Source organism: Globicephala melas, chromosome 12 (assembly GCF_963455315.2).
Source record: "Globicephala melas chromosome 12, mGloMel1.2, whole genome shotgun sequence".
NCBI lineage: Eukaryota > Metazoa > Chordata > Mammalia > Artiodactyla > Delphinidae > Globicephala > Globicephala melas.
In genome coordinates, this window is record NC_083325.1 from 5,484,529 (window position 1) to 5,500,353 (window position 15,825).

The 15,825-nt window shown below is 49.3% G+C and overlaps 1 protein-coding gene across 1 annotated transcript in view; it reads right to left on the bottom strand.

Moving 5' to 3' along the window:
* The window catches only part of IL1R1 (interleukin 1 receptor type 1), an 87,206-nt gene that overhangs the window by 25,847 nt on the left and 45,534 nt on the right, over positions 1 to 15,825 (bottom strand). The window contains exons 2-3 of the mRNA XM_030838725.3: positions 7,615 to 7,765; positions 1,592 to 1,658 (exon numbers count right to left, since the gene is read on the bottom strand). Of these exons, the coding sequence (XP_030694585.1) occupies positions 1,592 to 1,652 (61 nt within the window). The 5' untranslated portion in view covers positions 1,653 to 1,658; positions 7,615 to 7,765. The remainder of the gene's footprint in view (positions 1 to 1,591; positions 1,659 to 7,614; positions 7,766 to 15,825) is intronic.

Genomic DNA, 15,825 nt, shown 5'->3' on the forward strand with positions numbered 1-15,825 from the left:
ACTCCCCAGGTAGACCCATCTAGTCTCAGGGTTCTAATAGCAGCTGCTTGCCAAGGTCTCCAATTTTATACTTCCAACCCCTGGCTCCAGACTGCTTAGTCAACATCTCTACTTAGACATCTAATGGACAGCTAACTTTAACATGTTCGGTCTGAACACGTGACCTTCCCCCCTCCCATCAACGGCAACTCCACTTTACATGCGCTTGGGCTGAAACCCTTAGTCATCCTTGATTCTTCTCTGTTTCTCACACCCACATCCAATCTGTCTGCAAATCCTGCTGGCTCTGTCCTCAAAGTATATCCAGACTCTGACGACTCACTTCTCCTTGTCACCCTTGAATAAGTTACCATCATAGCTTGCCTGGATCACCGTAATGGCCTCCTAACTGGCCTCTCTGTTTCTCCCTTTGCCTCCCTAGGATCTGTTCACAGTAATAAGAACCAGAATGAGCCTTTAAAATATGGAAACTCCCTGGCGGTCCAGTGGTTAGGACTGCACACTTTCACTGCCGAGGGCCCGGGTTCGATCCCTGGTCGGGGAACTAAGATCCCACAAGCCGCACGGCATGGCCAAAAAAAACAGAAAGGAAAGTTAGATCACCTCTCTGGTTTTAAACAGGGAACCTACACAGTCTTCCCACCTCAGAGTACAAGCCAAGATCCTTAGAGAGGTCTACAAGGTTCTCTCTACACAGTCAAACCTCCACTGCCCCCCATTACCTGAATGACCTCACCCTGTATCGCATCCCTCACCATTCCCTCTGCTCCAGCCACAGCAGATTTCAGCCCCTGGAACATGCCAGTACTCCCGGCCTCAGGGCCTTGGCACGTGCTGCCTAGAATGTTTCCCCACCCCCAACCTGATCTCTATATAGCTCCCTCCTCCCGCTCCATCAGGTTCAACTCAAAAGTCAACTTCTCAGTGAGGCCTTTTCTGGCCACACTATCAAAAAATCCCCAAAGTGAATACTTTACTTTTCTGCTTCTTTTCCTCTCCACACTTATCGCCATATGACACAATATATCTTTACTTATGTAATGTACTGTCTCTCTCCCCCACTGGAATGTAAACCCCAGGCAGATATTTCTGTCTGGATTATTCACCACTGTAGCCCCAGCAGCTAGTGCCTGGCGCACGGCAGGAGCTAAATACGTTCGTAGCGGGAGAGGGAGAGGGGAAGAGAAAGAATGAATGAATGGAGAAAACACAGAACTGCCAGCTGTGGTTCATAAAGACTGCTTTTAACACCTCTTCTGAATGAAAGCCAGGATTTCCCATATTACACTCTTCAAGCAGCAACCAAGTGGGAAGAGGCCTGGACTAGACACTGGTGACGTGGACTATAGCTTTTGCTCTGAAACTAGCTGCATGACCTTGGGCTCTTAACCTCACTGGGCTTCAGTTTCCCGATGTATAAATGAGAGAATGAAAAGTAAAGATCTTGAAAGGACATCCAGCAATACAGTTCTGTGACTTGGGCATCCACAGACACACGTAAGAAAAATGACTCTGTTCAGCAAGGTACTTCATGTATTCTAAATAACAGATTTTCTTAGCAGACAGGAACACAAGGAAATGCTTAACTCACCAGCCTCCAGAGAAGAAGTCAGTAGAGCTATGAAACAAACAAGCCTGAATAATACTTTCATATTCTCCTGGAGAAACAGAGGAATGAAAGAAAAATTTTAAATGTTACTATTCCCCCAAACATCTCTAAAACTACACACACGGACTCCCCCCCGGTCCCACCCTTACCCGCAAGTCACACTGATGGGTTAGTCTCCCTACATCACTTAATGTGATCATGCTTCTGGACGCAAACTGGGGAAAAGGGGAATGAAGATTTTTAACAGAACTGGGGACGAACTCACACAACTTAAGATTAACAAAACTTCCATCAACTGTCCCAACGTTCATTTCCATTTAAATTTCCCCCAAATCTAATCTATGCTACACCCAAAATAGACTACCCACTAGACCCTAAACCATCTTGCCTCTACTTACATGGATGTGTTCCCCACCTGGAATGTACCCACTGCCAGGACCCACTTGCAAAGTCTCCCCATACTTCTAGATCCTGCGAAAGCTCACACCTTCGCTTTATAAGGTAAGACACTAAACCGTTTGTACGAAATGGTAGAGCTGCATGGAAATGCACCAGAAAGACTAAAAGAAATAATAACAGTATATCAAAATTGGGTTGCTTCTTGTGGTTGGTTGGTTTGCCCCTTCTCTGGGGCTTTTTATCTAAAATTTCTATAATAAGCATGTATTCATCTTATCACAAAGAAAACCAAAAATATAAACAAAACCTCCACAGCTCCTCCGAGTGGTTTAGAAGCCACACTAACATAGGAGCAGCTACAGCAGGTATTGATCAGCCATAGGGCTACATAGTAAACTGAGGTCCTGGTAACCTAGCATTTCAATTCCCTAACACTCTGTCCATGTACTTGGCAGGGGGCGTAATCAGATGAGGCATTTGGCTGGTGCTGGAAGGAAAGCACGCCTGTGGCTTTATCCATAAAATATCCCTAAAATCATATCAATTGAAAAAGGAAAAAAGCACTCCATTTTGCCTACCTTTCTAAACTTCTCAGGCCCAAATTAAGTTAATGTTCAGTACGGCCCCCTTTACCTTTTTGAACGTTCCTGTTCAGTGCTCCTGAAGGGGGACCTTACAACTACATGCAATAAATTCCAATCTCGTGCTTCCAATGAACTTATGCACAGGTCTATTCAACAACCTATGAATTCCTAGTATTCCACAGGCCTCAAACCAAACTCATTCTCTGCACCAGCCATGCTCCCCACCTTAGTGACGGGGACAGCACTGCCACACTCCCACCCACCCAACGAGCGACCCAGGCTCAGTGACCCTGACACCCGCCATCCCCAGAGCTGTTCTCACCAGCCCTGAACAGTCCGGCTCCGGAGATCACCAGACCAGCCCGGTTCACTCATACCCACTGCTGATGCCTCTTTAGCTCAACAATCACCGGCTCATTCCTGGATTAATTATGCCAACTAGCTCCTTATCAGTCTCTCTGCCTATGGACTTACTGCTTCTATTCAATCCAGGGATCTTACAAACTCATAGTTACCAAGTGATCGGTTCAAAGCGCCTTCACCGGCTCCCCAGTGCACCCCAAACAGTCCGCACCCCTCAGCAAAGCACACGGGTCCTCTGTGCTGAGGCTCTGACTGCTCAACCCTCCACCTTCCTCTCCCCATGCCCAGTTCATACGTCAGCCTTCACCTTGCCCAGTTCTCCAACCTCAGAGCCCTTGCCTTTGCTATTCCCTCCACCCTTCACCTGGTGGTGAAGGTACCTCCCCACCCAGCAGGTCTCAGCCGGGGTCACCCTCCTCCCACCAGCTCCAGGGAGCCCCCAGAACCCTTGCCTGGCCAGACCGTCTCTCTCTGGGCCCCTGCAGCAACCTGTGTTAATGCCTTCGCACTTTTCACTGCAGTTACCCCAGGACAGGGAGCCTCATGTGGGCAGGAACCATGACCCGCCTATCACTGCACTCACAGCTTCCAGAACTGTGCTGGGAACTCAGAAGCCCTTGATAAGTGTTCACAGAATGAGTGAAAAAATGAACTAAAGAAACAGCTATCCCCTCGACCCGACCTCAGGGGCAATGTCCAGGGCAGACCGCATAATTTCATGCTTCAAAAAAAAGCTGTCCTTTTCATTTTACAGAAGATGAAATTTGCCTATATTCTTTTCTGTAGCCGTAAGTTAATTGCAAACAAAATATTTTAACTAAGACATCACAAACCCAGATTCTAATAACATGCAATCATTTGAATATTAGATGGAAAATGTCCTACTTAAGAAGTGGTATTAAAAGGTACAAAAAAAGGGACAGTGTGCTTTTTAAATACAGTCATACCTCGTTTTATTGCGCTTCGCTTCATTGCACTTTGCAAATACTGTGTTTTTTAACAAATGGAAGACTTGTGGCACCCCTGCATTGAGCAGGTCCATCGGCACCATTTTTCCAACAGTGCCCACTCGCTTCATGTCTCTGTGTCACATTTTGGTAATTCTCAAAATATTTCAAACTTTTTCGTTACTCTCATGTTTACGTTATTCTGTGATGAGGGATCTTTGATGTTACGGCTGTAATGTGTTTTGGGGGCACCACGAACCACATCCATATGAGACAGCAAACTTAACTGATAAATAGTGTGTGTGTTCTGACGGCTCCACCATCTGGCTGTACCCCCAGCTCTCTCCTTGGGCCTCCCTAGTCCCTGAGACACAACACTATTGAAATCAGGCCAACTAACAACCCTACAATGGCCTCTAAGTGTCCAGGCAAAAGGAAGAGTCAATCAATGTGGCAAATTTCAGTGTCGTCTTACTTTGAGATTGCCGTGGCCACCTCAACCTTCAACAGCCACCACCCTGAGCAGTCAGCAGCCACCGACATCCAGGCCGGACCCTCCACCAGCACAAAGATGATGACTCGCTGAAGGCTCAGATGACCGTGAGCATTTTTTAGCAATGAAGTATTTTTTAGTGAAGGTATGTACATTGCTTTCTTGGACATAACGTTATTGCTCATTCAATACACCACAGTATAGTGTAAACATAACTTTTATATGCACTGGGAAACAAAAATTTCGTGTGACTCACTTTATTGCAATATAAGCTTTACTGTGGTGGTCTAGAACCAAACCCACAGTATCTCCGAGGTGTGCCTGCAAATGCAGGGAAAAAGAAGACAATCTAAGCGTGAGAGACACCCCCATCCGCATTCTCCTCAGTTTACCCCCAGCATGAGTGCAGTGATCCCTATACCTGATTCAAGCCTTGAAACCTACCTCAGAGCCATGAGACCACATTCCTTAAGTATCCTGTAATTCTGACGTTTTACTCACATAAATTAGCCTTCTCCCAAATTAGTCTAGATTAAGAGTATTATTATCATATTTACCTTGAACCTGTATTCAGATTATTAAATAAGATGGGAGGCTTTGACGTCTTGCAGTCTGGCTTATTAACTATTTCTGTAACCCTGAGGAGGTGTGTTTTAAATTTCTATGATAGAAGGAAGTAAATAAAGGGTTAAAACATTTCCCGATTACCTGTTCCAGGCCAATCCATTACTCACATTAGTTTATTAAAGACACCACAAAATCAACTGAACTCTGCCAGGTGTTCGTTCATTTAGTCACAAGCTCTGGCTTGTTCGATGAGTGGGCGGGGGAGAAGACAAGGAAGGTGCCAGGCTGAATTCATACAGAGTGTGTCTGGAGATGTAATTCCAAATTAATTGTGGGCAAACAACGTTTAAGAATTGCAAGTCCAAGGACGGTGCGACCTTGGACACAATTCCTCCTGAGCCTCGGTTTCCTCGTCTGCACAGTTGGCAATGGGCTGGGTGACTATAGACCCCTTCCTATCTAATAGTCCATAGAATGCAGGAGCCCGGCCCCAGGGGTCCAGGTTTTACTTCGCCTGCCCTGGAACTGCTCTGGGAAAAAAGCAGGGGGGTGAGAGAAGCCCCTTCCCCTCAGCAGGGGACCTTCTGAATCCCTGTCAGTCTCCAGGATCCTAGGGCAAGGGGTTTGGCTCCAGGCCATGAGATGGGGGTTAAGAGTCCCATGAGTGCGGACAGTGTAGAGGAAGCAGGTAAAGACGTACCATCCAAGGCCAAACTAAACAAAAAAATGAACAAAACCCCCCGTAGGTCCCAAAATGATACAAAATTCCAAGGGTGAAGCCAAACCTGACTAGCCTTCACCCTGCTAGTCCTTGAAAGGCTGGGCAAATCAGAAAATCCCTCAGCGACATTTGTGTTCTGCTGTATACCAACCTATACAGCCTGTATACCAGGCTGTATATGCTAGTGCCAGGGACAAAAATAATTTTTAAAATTCAAAATAAATAAAGTGAAATATAAAACAAGAACCCGCTCTTCAAGATGGTCACAATTCAGCCGTCAGCCACATGTGATCACGCAATACATCCCACATAGCCATCAGTGGCACACTGGATAAAAGTTCAGCCTCTGTGTCGCAGTTCCCCCTTTGGACAAAATGGGGATGATAACAGTATTTGTCCTTGAAGGCTGTGATTAAGTGAGTTGTCACACATGAAGGGTTTAGAACATTGGCAAATGGTCACACTCTGAATTAGTTATCGTAAGTCACCCCACGCTCTGACGAGAGATGTAAGTTTTGGTAAAATGTTCTCAGGTATCCATTCATTTCTTTATTCATTTGCTGCCAAACCAACAACTGTATGTTGAAGATCTACTACATGCCTGTGTGTACACTTGGTCCTGGGAACAAAACTAGGAACAATGACCCAGGGGCTCGAGGAGCTCCCCAGCCAGCAGGGAGAGTGGACATGTCTGCAGAGTTACACCACAATGCGGGACTGACTGTCCATGGGGAGAGAGACGCCCCGGGTAGGAGGGAAGACAGGGCCTAATGCGCCCTGCAGGAGGGCTTCTGGACCAGGTGAGCCTCACGGTGGGGAGAGCATGGGGGAGATTCATCATGTTCCGGAGCATAAGTCAAAGGTGAGGCGCCGGGAATTCCCTGGTGGTCCAGTGGTTGAGACTCTGCGCTTCCACTGCAGGGAGCGCAGGTTCGATCCCTGGTCGGGGAACCAAGATCTCACGTGCTGGGTGCGGCCAAAAAAAAAAAAAGTGAGGTGCCAAGAGGCAAAGCTGGAGAGATGGAAAGTGCCCAGGACAGAGCCTTGCTGAGCAGCTGGGACTGCCGTTTGTAGGTGGCAAGACAATCGCGTAATGGTTTTAAGCCACAGAGTGGTACGCGATCAGATTTTCATCTTTTAAGGAAATGTTGGCACTCATGTGGAATATAAACGGGAGAGGTGTCTGGGGAAGGGCTGTAGACGAGCAGGGGTGCAGGCGTGAGTGGCCAGCAGTGACAGACAGACGGAAGGGGGCATATCTGAGTCCCACTCAGAGGCAGGCCAGAGAAGGGGTCTGGGACCCACCGGCCCTGATTCCCTCAGGTGGGACCAGCAAGGGCAGGGCAGGTGAGGAGGGAAGGTTCTGGCACCCACACAGCCGAGGAGATGCCTGGGGGTGTCGCTCACGGCACCACCGGCCTGGGTCTCCTGAGACCATGTAACAGAAATCAAGAATTCGATTGTGAGGTGGAAATTCAGTGACGTGGGCATGGAACCCGGGACGATCTGGAATTGAGGCAGCTCAGACCTGCACTGGGAGCCACCGTCACATGGTCACAGCTGAAGCTGAGGGGGAGGCAACCCTGAGAAACCGGGTGAGCAGTGCTTTTTTTTTTTTTTTTTTTTGGTACGCGGGCCTCTCACTGTTACGGCCTCTCCCATTGCGAAGCACAGGCTCCGGACGCGCAGGCGCAGCGGCCCTGGCTCACGGGCCCAGCCGCTCCGCGGCATGTGGGATCTTCCCGGACCGGGGCACGAACCCGCGTCCCCTGCATCGGCAGGCGGACTCTCAACCACTGCGCCACCAGAGAAGCCCAGCAGTGCTTCTTAATGGCTTCACAGACCCCTTCAGAAGTCAGAGATGTCCCAAAGAAAAATGTACCGCCAAAACCAAAATATTTTGTATACAATGGGAAATAGTCCAGAACTACCTGAAACAGGGTGGAGGACTTCAGCTGTTGACGAGAAAAGGCCGGCGGGCCCCTGGGGTGAATCAGCCCAGTAACTGTGGAGGAGGCCTTGTCTCGTAGGAAGTGACCTGCTCCCTAGGAAGGAGTCACCATCTTCAGGGGGCGCATCTACCTGGGGAAGGAAATGCACACACAGGCATGAGCTGGAACAAGGAACGTCAAGTCCCCGACCACCACACGGATCTCACGGGGTCCAACGAAACAAAACAGGCTTACAAAGGTGAGTCACCTGTTTAAAGAGCACGTGTTCCACAGTCCTTTGAGAAAATCAAGTCAGGGGTGAAGAATACGGAGGCTGACAACCCCTAGTTTTGTTTTGTTTTCAATTTTTATTGGCGTAAAGTTGCTTTACAATGTTGTGTTAGTTTCTGCTGTACAGCAAAGTACATCAGCTCTACGTAAACATGTATCGCCTCTTTTGCACTTCCTTTCCATGTAGGTCAGCATAGAGCACTGAGTAGAGCTCCCTGTGCTATCCAGTAGGCTCTCATTAGTTATCTGTTTTATACGTAGTATCTATAGCATCTATATGACAACCTCTAGTTCGTTTTGATTAAACGCACACACCTGGCGCTTTGCTGCACACAGGGATGAGTCAAACCACCTCTTAACGCACCTGGCCACTTAACGCACCTGGAGAATAATGCTCAGGGAAGCACACCAGATGCCGGGAAAACCTTCCAGGCCCTGGTTAGTAACAGTCATCCCCTCAGAATCTTCACTCGTCCTTTGCACCAAGCGTATTAACACACTGGCATTCCAAATTACATAACTTAAGATAACTTCTAAAAAGCTGAGCTGGGAATGCCCTACTGTGACATCCTCTAGAAGTTTCACCATTCATTCCCTGGTTTTGCAGCTTCCTTTTAGTGTTTTGGAGTGTCATATTTTTTTCTCAGGTCTGAATCATTTCCTTAGGCCTCTGAGAAGCTTATAAGGCCTTTTAATGCCCAGTGGATAAAACAGCCTAATTCAACGCCCAACATTCTTCTTAGACTAAATGTGCTAATTGCCACCCTTGTTACTCACTTTGGACTTAAGAGAAAGTACAGGGCGTCCCATCAAGGTGTCAGAGCTCGCCATCATGAATCATAACAGGACACAAGATCAAAGACAAGCCTCCCAGATATTCCCGTCTGCAGGCCCAGCAAAGGGCCCTCCCCACCTCCAGCCGTGTGGCCCAGAATGACCGCAGCTGATGGCAGTCCCGTGGACGACGTCTGGGAGAAATTAACAGACTGGGGGAGGGGTGGATGGGCAAGCGGACCAGATTTGTTTGGAAGGTCCAGGAAACCTTCTGCAGGGAAGGACGCCCCACAGCCCTCTAACCACTTTCCTGCCTCGATGCAGTGATGCCTATGCCACGTATGAAGTTTCCCAGACTTGCTAACATCCTCTCCATAGCAGCTTCCAGCTGATGTGCAGGGGTGCAGCAGTGCACTGAGGTACCCCACTGCCCAACCCAGGGCCGTCGTGGGGGGCCTGGGTCAACAGGCCTCGGCTACTCACCCCACCTCCAGCAGCCTGGCCCGCTCACGACAGTGCACCGTGGAGTGGAAACACGAGGCGCGACTTTCTACGACGCTCGCTGCAAAAGCGAGCCCTTGTGAGCTCCCCAAGCCCAGCTCCCGTTGCCTTTTGGTGATACCGTTTGGAAACTAGTACATCACAGCATGCCTGTGTGGTACATGGAACATACATAGAAAGCTAGTGGCTTATTAAAGACAAAGCGAAAGTACAAATGTGAGGCATAGAGCCATTTCCTCCTAGACCCAGAATGAGAAACTTCAACGTGAGCTCATTTATAAGAACAGAGATTAAGCATCAGAATTTACAGTGAGTGTATTGGCCCCAACCAAAGCCCCCCTTCCGGGAAGGACTGACTTTATCCATAGCGCCTTCCTGTCACTGCAAGAAGTTCCACACCCAGTGCAGACAAAGGAAAAGAGACATGGGGGTGGGGTGCTGTCATAAGAACCCGAGGGATTTCCACAAGTCCCAGAGCCCCCGTGAAGGGCGGGACAGGGCATTTGTTCCTAGTTTGTGGCCACAGAGCATCTAGTAAGGCCTTCCTATTCTTGAGGAATTTCCTTCTTGTTTCTAAGGAATTTCCTTCGTGTTTCTGAGGAATTCCCCCTCTCTGTGACTCTTGCCTTCCAGGACAGAAGCCACGCAGAGGACTGAGGTGGCGCACAGCAGATGCACCCCAGATGCATGAAGGCACACTGCTGCGTGGGCCCAGGGTCCGGGCTGCACCGTCCCACACAGGGTCTACAGGGGGCAGTGCCCCGTGGGGCTTGAGCAGTTTCTATCTACAGTAACCTCCAAGCCTGACTCCCCGGCCTGCCCCCAGCTCCATCCCATACTGTGAGGGCCCTGAGTGTGCATACAGGCAGACATCCTCCCGTCTGGCCCTGGCCACTCTGCAGACCAGGGAGGCCCTCAGGCGGTGGAGTCCCCAGTGGACAACCCAGGAAAGAGGGTTGCACACGCCCTGGAATCCAAGTCCAGGTTGTCTGGGCAGGGAATTCCAGGGCTCTTGGGCCCCTGGACCATCCTCTTGGCCCTACAGACTCCTAGCCATGCCGAGGCCAGCAGCCGGCTCTGAGAAAGAGAACAGAACCCTCCAAAGTACAGGGCCTGGGTGGGACCTCTCCTGCCAGGTCTAAGGGAAGTTTCTGGAGAAACCCAAGGAGAGACATGACAACACTAGGGGCCCCATCCTCTTCCAGGGACCTTAAGTAGCAGAGCCCCGCCTCCTAAATATAAAAGGAAATCCTAACGGTACTTTCCACGTCTCCACCTCACACCTACTCGCTCTCCACACTGAGCACCGCGTAAAGACACAGACGGCATTATTTCCTACAACTTCTCATCCCAAACATTAATCAACGCGGCCTCCGTGTATATCGGACATCATGGGAAACTATTCAGAGAATGACGTTCCAACTGATTCACCTATAACTAAGAAGGCACAGTGGATGAGCCCCTGGGGAAAGCAAGGGCTGTAAGGCAGGTTCTTCAGCTCGTGAAATGGCACCACCCACGTGTTCTATTGAAAATCAGTGGAGACGTGCACAGGGAATGGATGACGGTATTAAAATGAAGTTCATAATTATGATGTTCACCTGTTACAAGCATTCAACCAGCTATAAAACAGTCGATATTATTCAGACCAAAAATGTCAGTTTTCGGAACTTATAAAGCCAGGGAACTACACGATGGTGGGAAATACTTTAGAATTCTGTGCTTACACAAGTCCTTGTTTTTTTAAACTAGAGCCATGAATACCTGCCCAGAGAAGCTGCAGACGGCCAGGGATCTCAGAGCCCGTGTTCCAGGGGTAAGGATTCTCCCTGAAGCTTTTCTAGGGGGAGTTATTTTTATATTAGAGGATGCAGGGCTATGTCATGAAGAGGAAAGAAAAGTCTTCAAGAGATAAAACATGAGGCAAAGAACTATCTCTTAAGGTGATACTGTGGAGTGCTGGGTTGAGCATCTACTCTTCGCTTCCCAAGAGGAGCATTTTGGAGGTAAACTCGGCGAGGCACTATCTTACGTAAGCACCACGGTCATCTCCATTCCGTCCCAGCCACGAGAAACAGAAGCACTGGGGTCCCACAGACTCACACCCACCAGCCCAGACACACAGAGCAGCCCAGCCCCGAGGATGGACGGGGCCCCAGGACGGCTCCATACGGGGAAGGAGAACGTGAACGTGACCACCTGGTGGTCGCCACGGTGTGCCCCCCGACGTGACATGATGACTGTTCCCATTCTGCAGAGATGAAAAACACACAGACATCCTAAACCCTGACTATGTGGTCGGCATGGCTGTCACGGATCTTCCCCCGAGAAAAAGCTTTCCACGACTCTGAGCATACAAAACCACTCCCACCACAGAGGGAAAAGGAACACTTATCCTCTCAGAAAATCCAAAAAACCCTGAAATATTGGTGATTTTCCTCTCGGGGGACAGATCCAAAAGCCTAGCTCACAGAACTATTTGACTTATTTACCCAAACGGGGCAAGGAAAGTTGCTTTTTTTTTTTTTTTTTTCCCATCATAAGGGTATCACGTACAGGACATGAAGATAAAGTAAAAATAGCCACAGAGGTTTCTGGTGTTGCTAGGAAATCTAAGTTATTCAGCTCTTACACGGCTCAAAGCCACCAGATTGGTGGTGTCACGTGGGTTTTAAGGGCAAAGGGGAAAATGAGGCAGAGAGGGAGTGATCACCATCACAAGAGGGCTACAGACAGGAGTGGGCTTGACCACTAGGCTGGAGTTTGACAAGGTCTCCACTTTGCCTTCCTTGGGCTCCTGGACAAGAGAAACCAGACCCGGTGATGGGAGTGACTCTGGTCTCCATCCCTGGTGACCTTTTAAGCGCACTGCCTTGCCCCTTCCAGAATCTCATCCTGAAGCACAGCCCCAGCGCAGACACTTGCCAAAGGCTCTGAACTGAGTCCGGCCACACAGGACTTGCAAAAAGTCAACTGTGAGAGACAGAATGCCCCGAGCACTGCCTTCTCGTCGGCTGAGAAGTCCCACTTCTCAGAGTGGCGACTACAGGTGAGTCTCAGAGGACCAGACAGTCTCTACAAGAATCTTCCAGTGTTTTCACTCTTGTGGGGTTTTCTTAATTGAAGTAAAGCATGCATATGATGAAACACACAAATCCTAAGTGTACAGTTCCAGAAACTGTGCCAACTGTATATACCAGGAGCACCTCCACTGGGATATAGACTGTTTCCATCCCTCCTAAAGTTCCCGGGTACCTCTGAGCACTCACCCCACCCCCCCCCCCACCCTGCTGCATGCGGCCCTCACCGGTCTGATTTCTATCACCTCCTCTGCGACCCTCTGACGGTTCACGCGCATGCCCCCACTGGCCAGCTCACACCTGCTACTGTGAGTGCCCTGCTATTTCAGGGTGCACACCTGCATTGGCGTTTTCGTCGCTTACCACCTAGTGATGCAGTGAAAGCAGTGGTTCTCCATGGGGCCAGCATTTCCCCTGAGGGAGCACATTTTGCAAATGTGGGGAAGGGGACCCTTTGGGTAGCCATTTAGTGGCGGAGACAATGGACGCTACACATCGGGAACGGCCCTACCCAGCGAAGACCTGTCCCTCATCCTCCTTGGCTTCCAGGGTCCTGCAGACATTCATGGCGACAGGAGCAACGTTTACCGCTTTGGGAGCCTAGCACCCCACTCCACGCTCCACTTAGATAATATATATTTTGTTGGCACAGTCGCATCCCCCTGAATTTTCCGGGGGATGCAACCGCTGTGATAACAGAGGAAGGACTGGCCTTTGACCTCCACTTAGACCTTGATCAGGAGTCAGACCTCGTCATGGGCAGCGCCGCATGTCCTCACGCTCGGTCTGCATAAAGCACCGCTGACCCCACAAGTCCTGGTGGGGCTCTGCCCAAGCATTCGCACACCAGAACACACCATTTTAACCCAAATTACTTTACTTATTCTTTACATCTACTATTATATTGATTATTTGGAAATTATGTTGTAGGTAAATTTGATTGTATCATTTTGGAATTGTAAAAGGGTGTTTAGCATATTCGCATTCAGAGGGGGTGCTGGGTTTCGAATGAGGTGACAAGCACTGGTCTAGAGTGACAGCATCCGGTATTTGTTTCTCTTTCTGACTTACTTCACTCTGTACGACAGACTCTAGGTCCATCCCCTACAAATAACTCAATTTCGTTTCTTTTTATGGCTGAGTAATATTCCATCGTATATATGTGCCACATCTTCTTTATCCATTCGTCTGTCGATGGACACTTAGGTATGCTAGCACATATATATGGAATCTAAGAAAAAAAAAGGTCATGAAGAACCTAGGGGTAAGACGGGAATAAAGACGCAGACATAGGGAATGGACTTGAGGATATGGAGAGGGAGAAGGGGAAGCTGAGACGAAGTGAGAGAGTGGCATGGACACATATACACTACCAAACATAAAACAGCTAGCTAGTGGGAAGCAGCCGCATAGCACAGGGAGATCAGCTTGGTGCTTTGTGACCGCCTGGAGGGGTGGGAGGGAGGGAGACGCAAGAGGGAAGAGATATGGGGACATATGTATATGTATGACTGATTCACTTTGTTATAAAGCAGAAACGAACACACCATTGTAAAGCAACTATACTCCAATAAAGATGTTAAAAATATATATATATAAAAATAAAGCGACAGCAGCTAACTCTGAATTTGACTCTTGGTCAGGAGCCATCGGCTGTATTTTCAGGGATCCATGCGTTCTCTGGTTTGGGAAGCCAGAGGCGCAGAGCCCGGCATGCCAAGATGCTCCCCCACCCCCATCGACGGCACCCTGAGTCCCGCTGAAATGCACCAAACTGCACTTTTAGCGGGGGTCGCTCAAGAGATGCCCTGAAACTCGCTCTTTGTACCTCTTAAATGGGGACCTTCAGGAGAGAGTTCCCTCTTCTCTCTACCAGGAATGCTTTTGCATCCCCTGAGGACTTCCTTTTCATCTCGAAGACACGTGTGGCTGTTCTCTGCCAGGTGTCCCCTCTCCCACTGCCTGCAGGAAAGTGTGTTGTTGCTGTCGGCCTTGGCTACTCGCTAGAACCACCCTGGGGGCTTTAGAAACACCAGGGCCCGGGCGCACCCCGAGATGCTCGTTAGTTTGCTCTGCCGTCGGTCCAGCAGCAGTGGGAGGGCCCCGGGGGGTGCAGAGGAGCCAGCAGGGACGGGCACTGTGCTTTCCTCCGCCCCTGCAGCCCCGCTTGGGTCACCTTACAAGATACACAACTACTACGTATAAAACAGTTAACAAGGAGAGGGAACCATATTCAATATCTTGTAATAACCCATAATGGGAAATAATATGAAAAAGAATATCTATATATATGAATAACGGAATCACTTTGCTATACACCTGAACTATTGTAAGTCAACTCCAATAAAAACAAGCACATAGGTCATCAAGCTTTACCTTTTGTACATCTAGACTCCTCTTCGTCTCCATTCTTGTTTTACTTTCTAACCACTGTTAACTCATAGCACCTTACAAATCCTTTCCAGAACAGGTAGGAATGAAGAACTTGTCTCTGTTACTCTGCCGCACGCATAAAAGAGGGGCCAGCGCCGAATACAAAGGTACGCCGGCGACCCGCAGCCTCGAGGAACCCAGCCCCTTCCCACACTTAGGGAGATCACTCTGCAAGCTCCCGCGTGCCACGGCCAGGAGGCTGCAGCAGCGCTGCCTGGGGCCCCGGCAGGCAATGGGGCGGGTGGGTGCAGAGAGGGAGCAAAGCTGCTGACAGTGCAGATCCTGTCGGCCCACCTGACAACCTCCAAGGGAGGAAGACGCAAGCAAGTTTGACAGCAGCAAATGGGGAGCATCACGGGGCAGAGCCCCTGATGACTTCTGTCCTTCAATGCGGCAAGTTCACACTGAGTCCATCATGTACCACAATAATAATAACCTCTGCGCTCCCCTACCCGCTATGCCATGGTAGCTTCACTGCAATTGTCCAGCTTCGCCACTTGGATCAATGACATGTTCTCTCCACAACCTCTCTACCTACGTCCAGGTGGACACACCTCCCACCGATGCATCCCAGTCACAGGCTCTCCATCTGTCCTGGTCCAAGGCCATGGCTGAGCCAGAGTGTATCAACCGACGTCCTGCCTGAGGGCAGTCCGTTTCCCCACACTTTGTCCAAGGGGGCAAAGTTCCAAGAACCTCATTATGCAGAGAGACCTCCAATGTCCTGTGACTTCACCCAGAGGACTCCCATCCATTAGAGGACAGGAATTTGCATCTATCTTGTTCACTGCTCTATCCTCAGTACATGGAACAGTCCCCGGCACACAGTAGACCTCCAATAAACATTTGTTAAGTGAATCTAAAATTAAATAGTGTTTCACCAACAGTGAAGGAATTACTCAAGATGCTGCGTGTTTCAGAGCCATAAAAGAAAGCCCACAAAGGGCCCCTCAGAGCCTATTAGAAACAGGGAGGGTTTTTCCGGCCTCTGTCAAGTTCACGTGAGAATTCAGGTCAATCCTTTCTGGAACCTCAGGGAGGCCCCCTGAGGACATTCAGGTGCGCGAGATGCTCCACACACAGCAGAATGGCACCCAGCCAAACAAGACACAATAAATCAGGGCTCCCACAC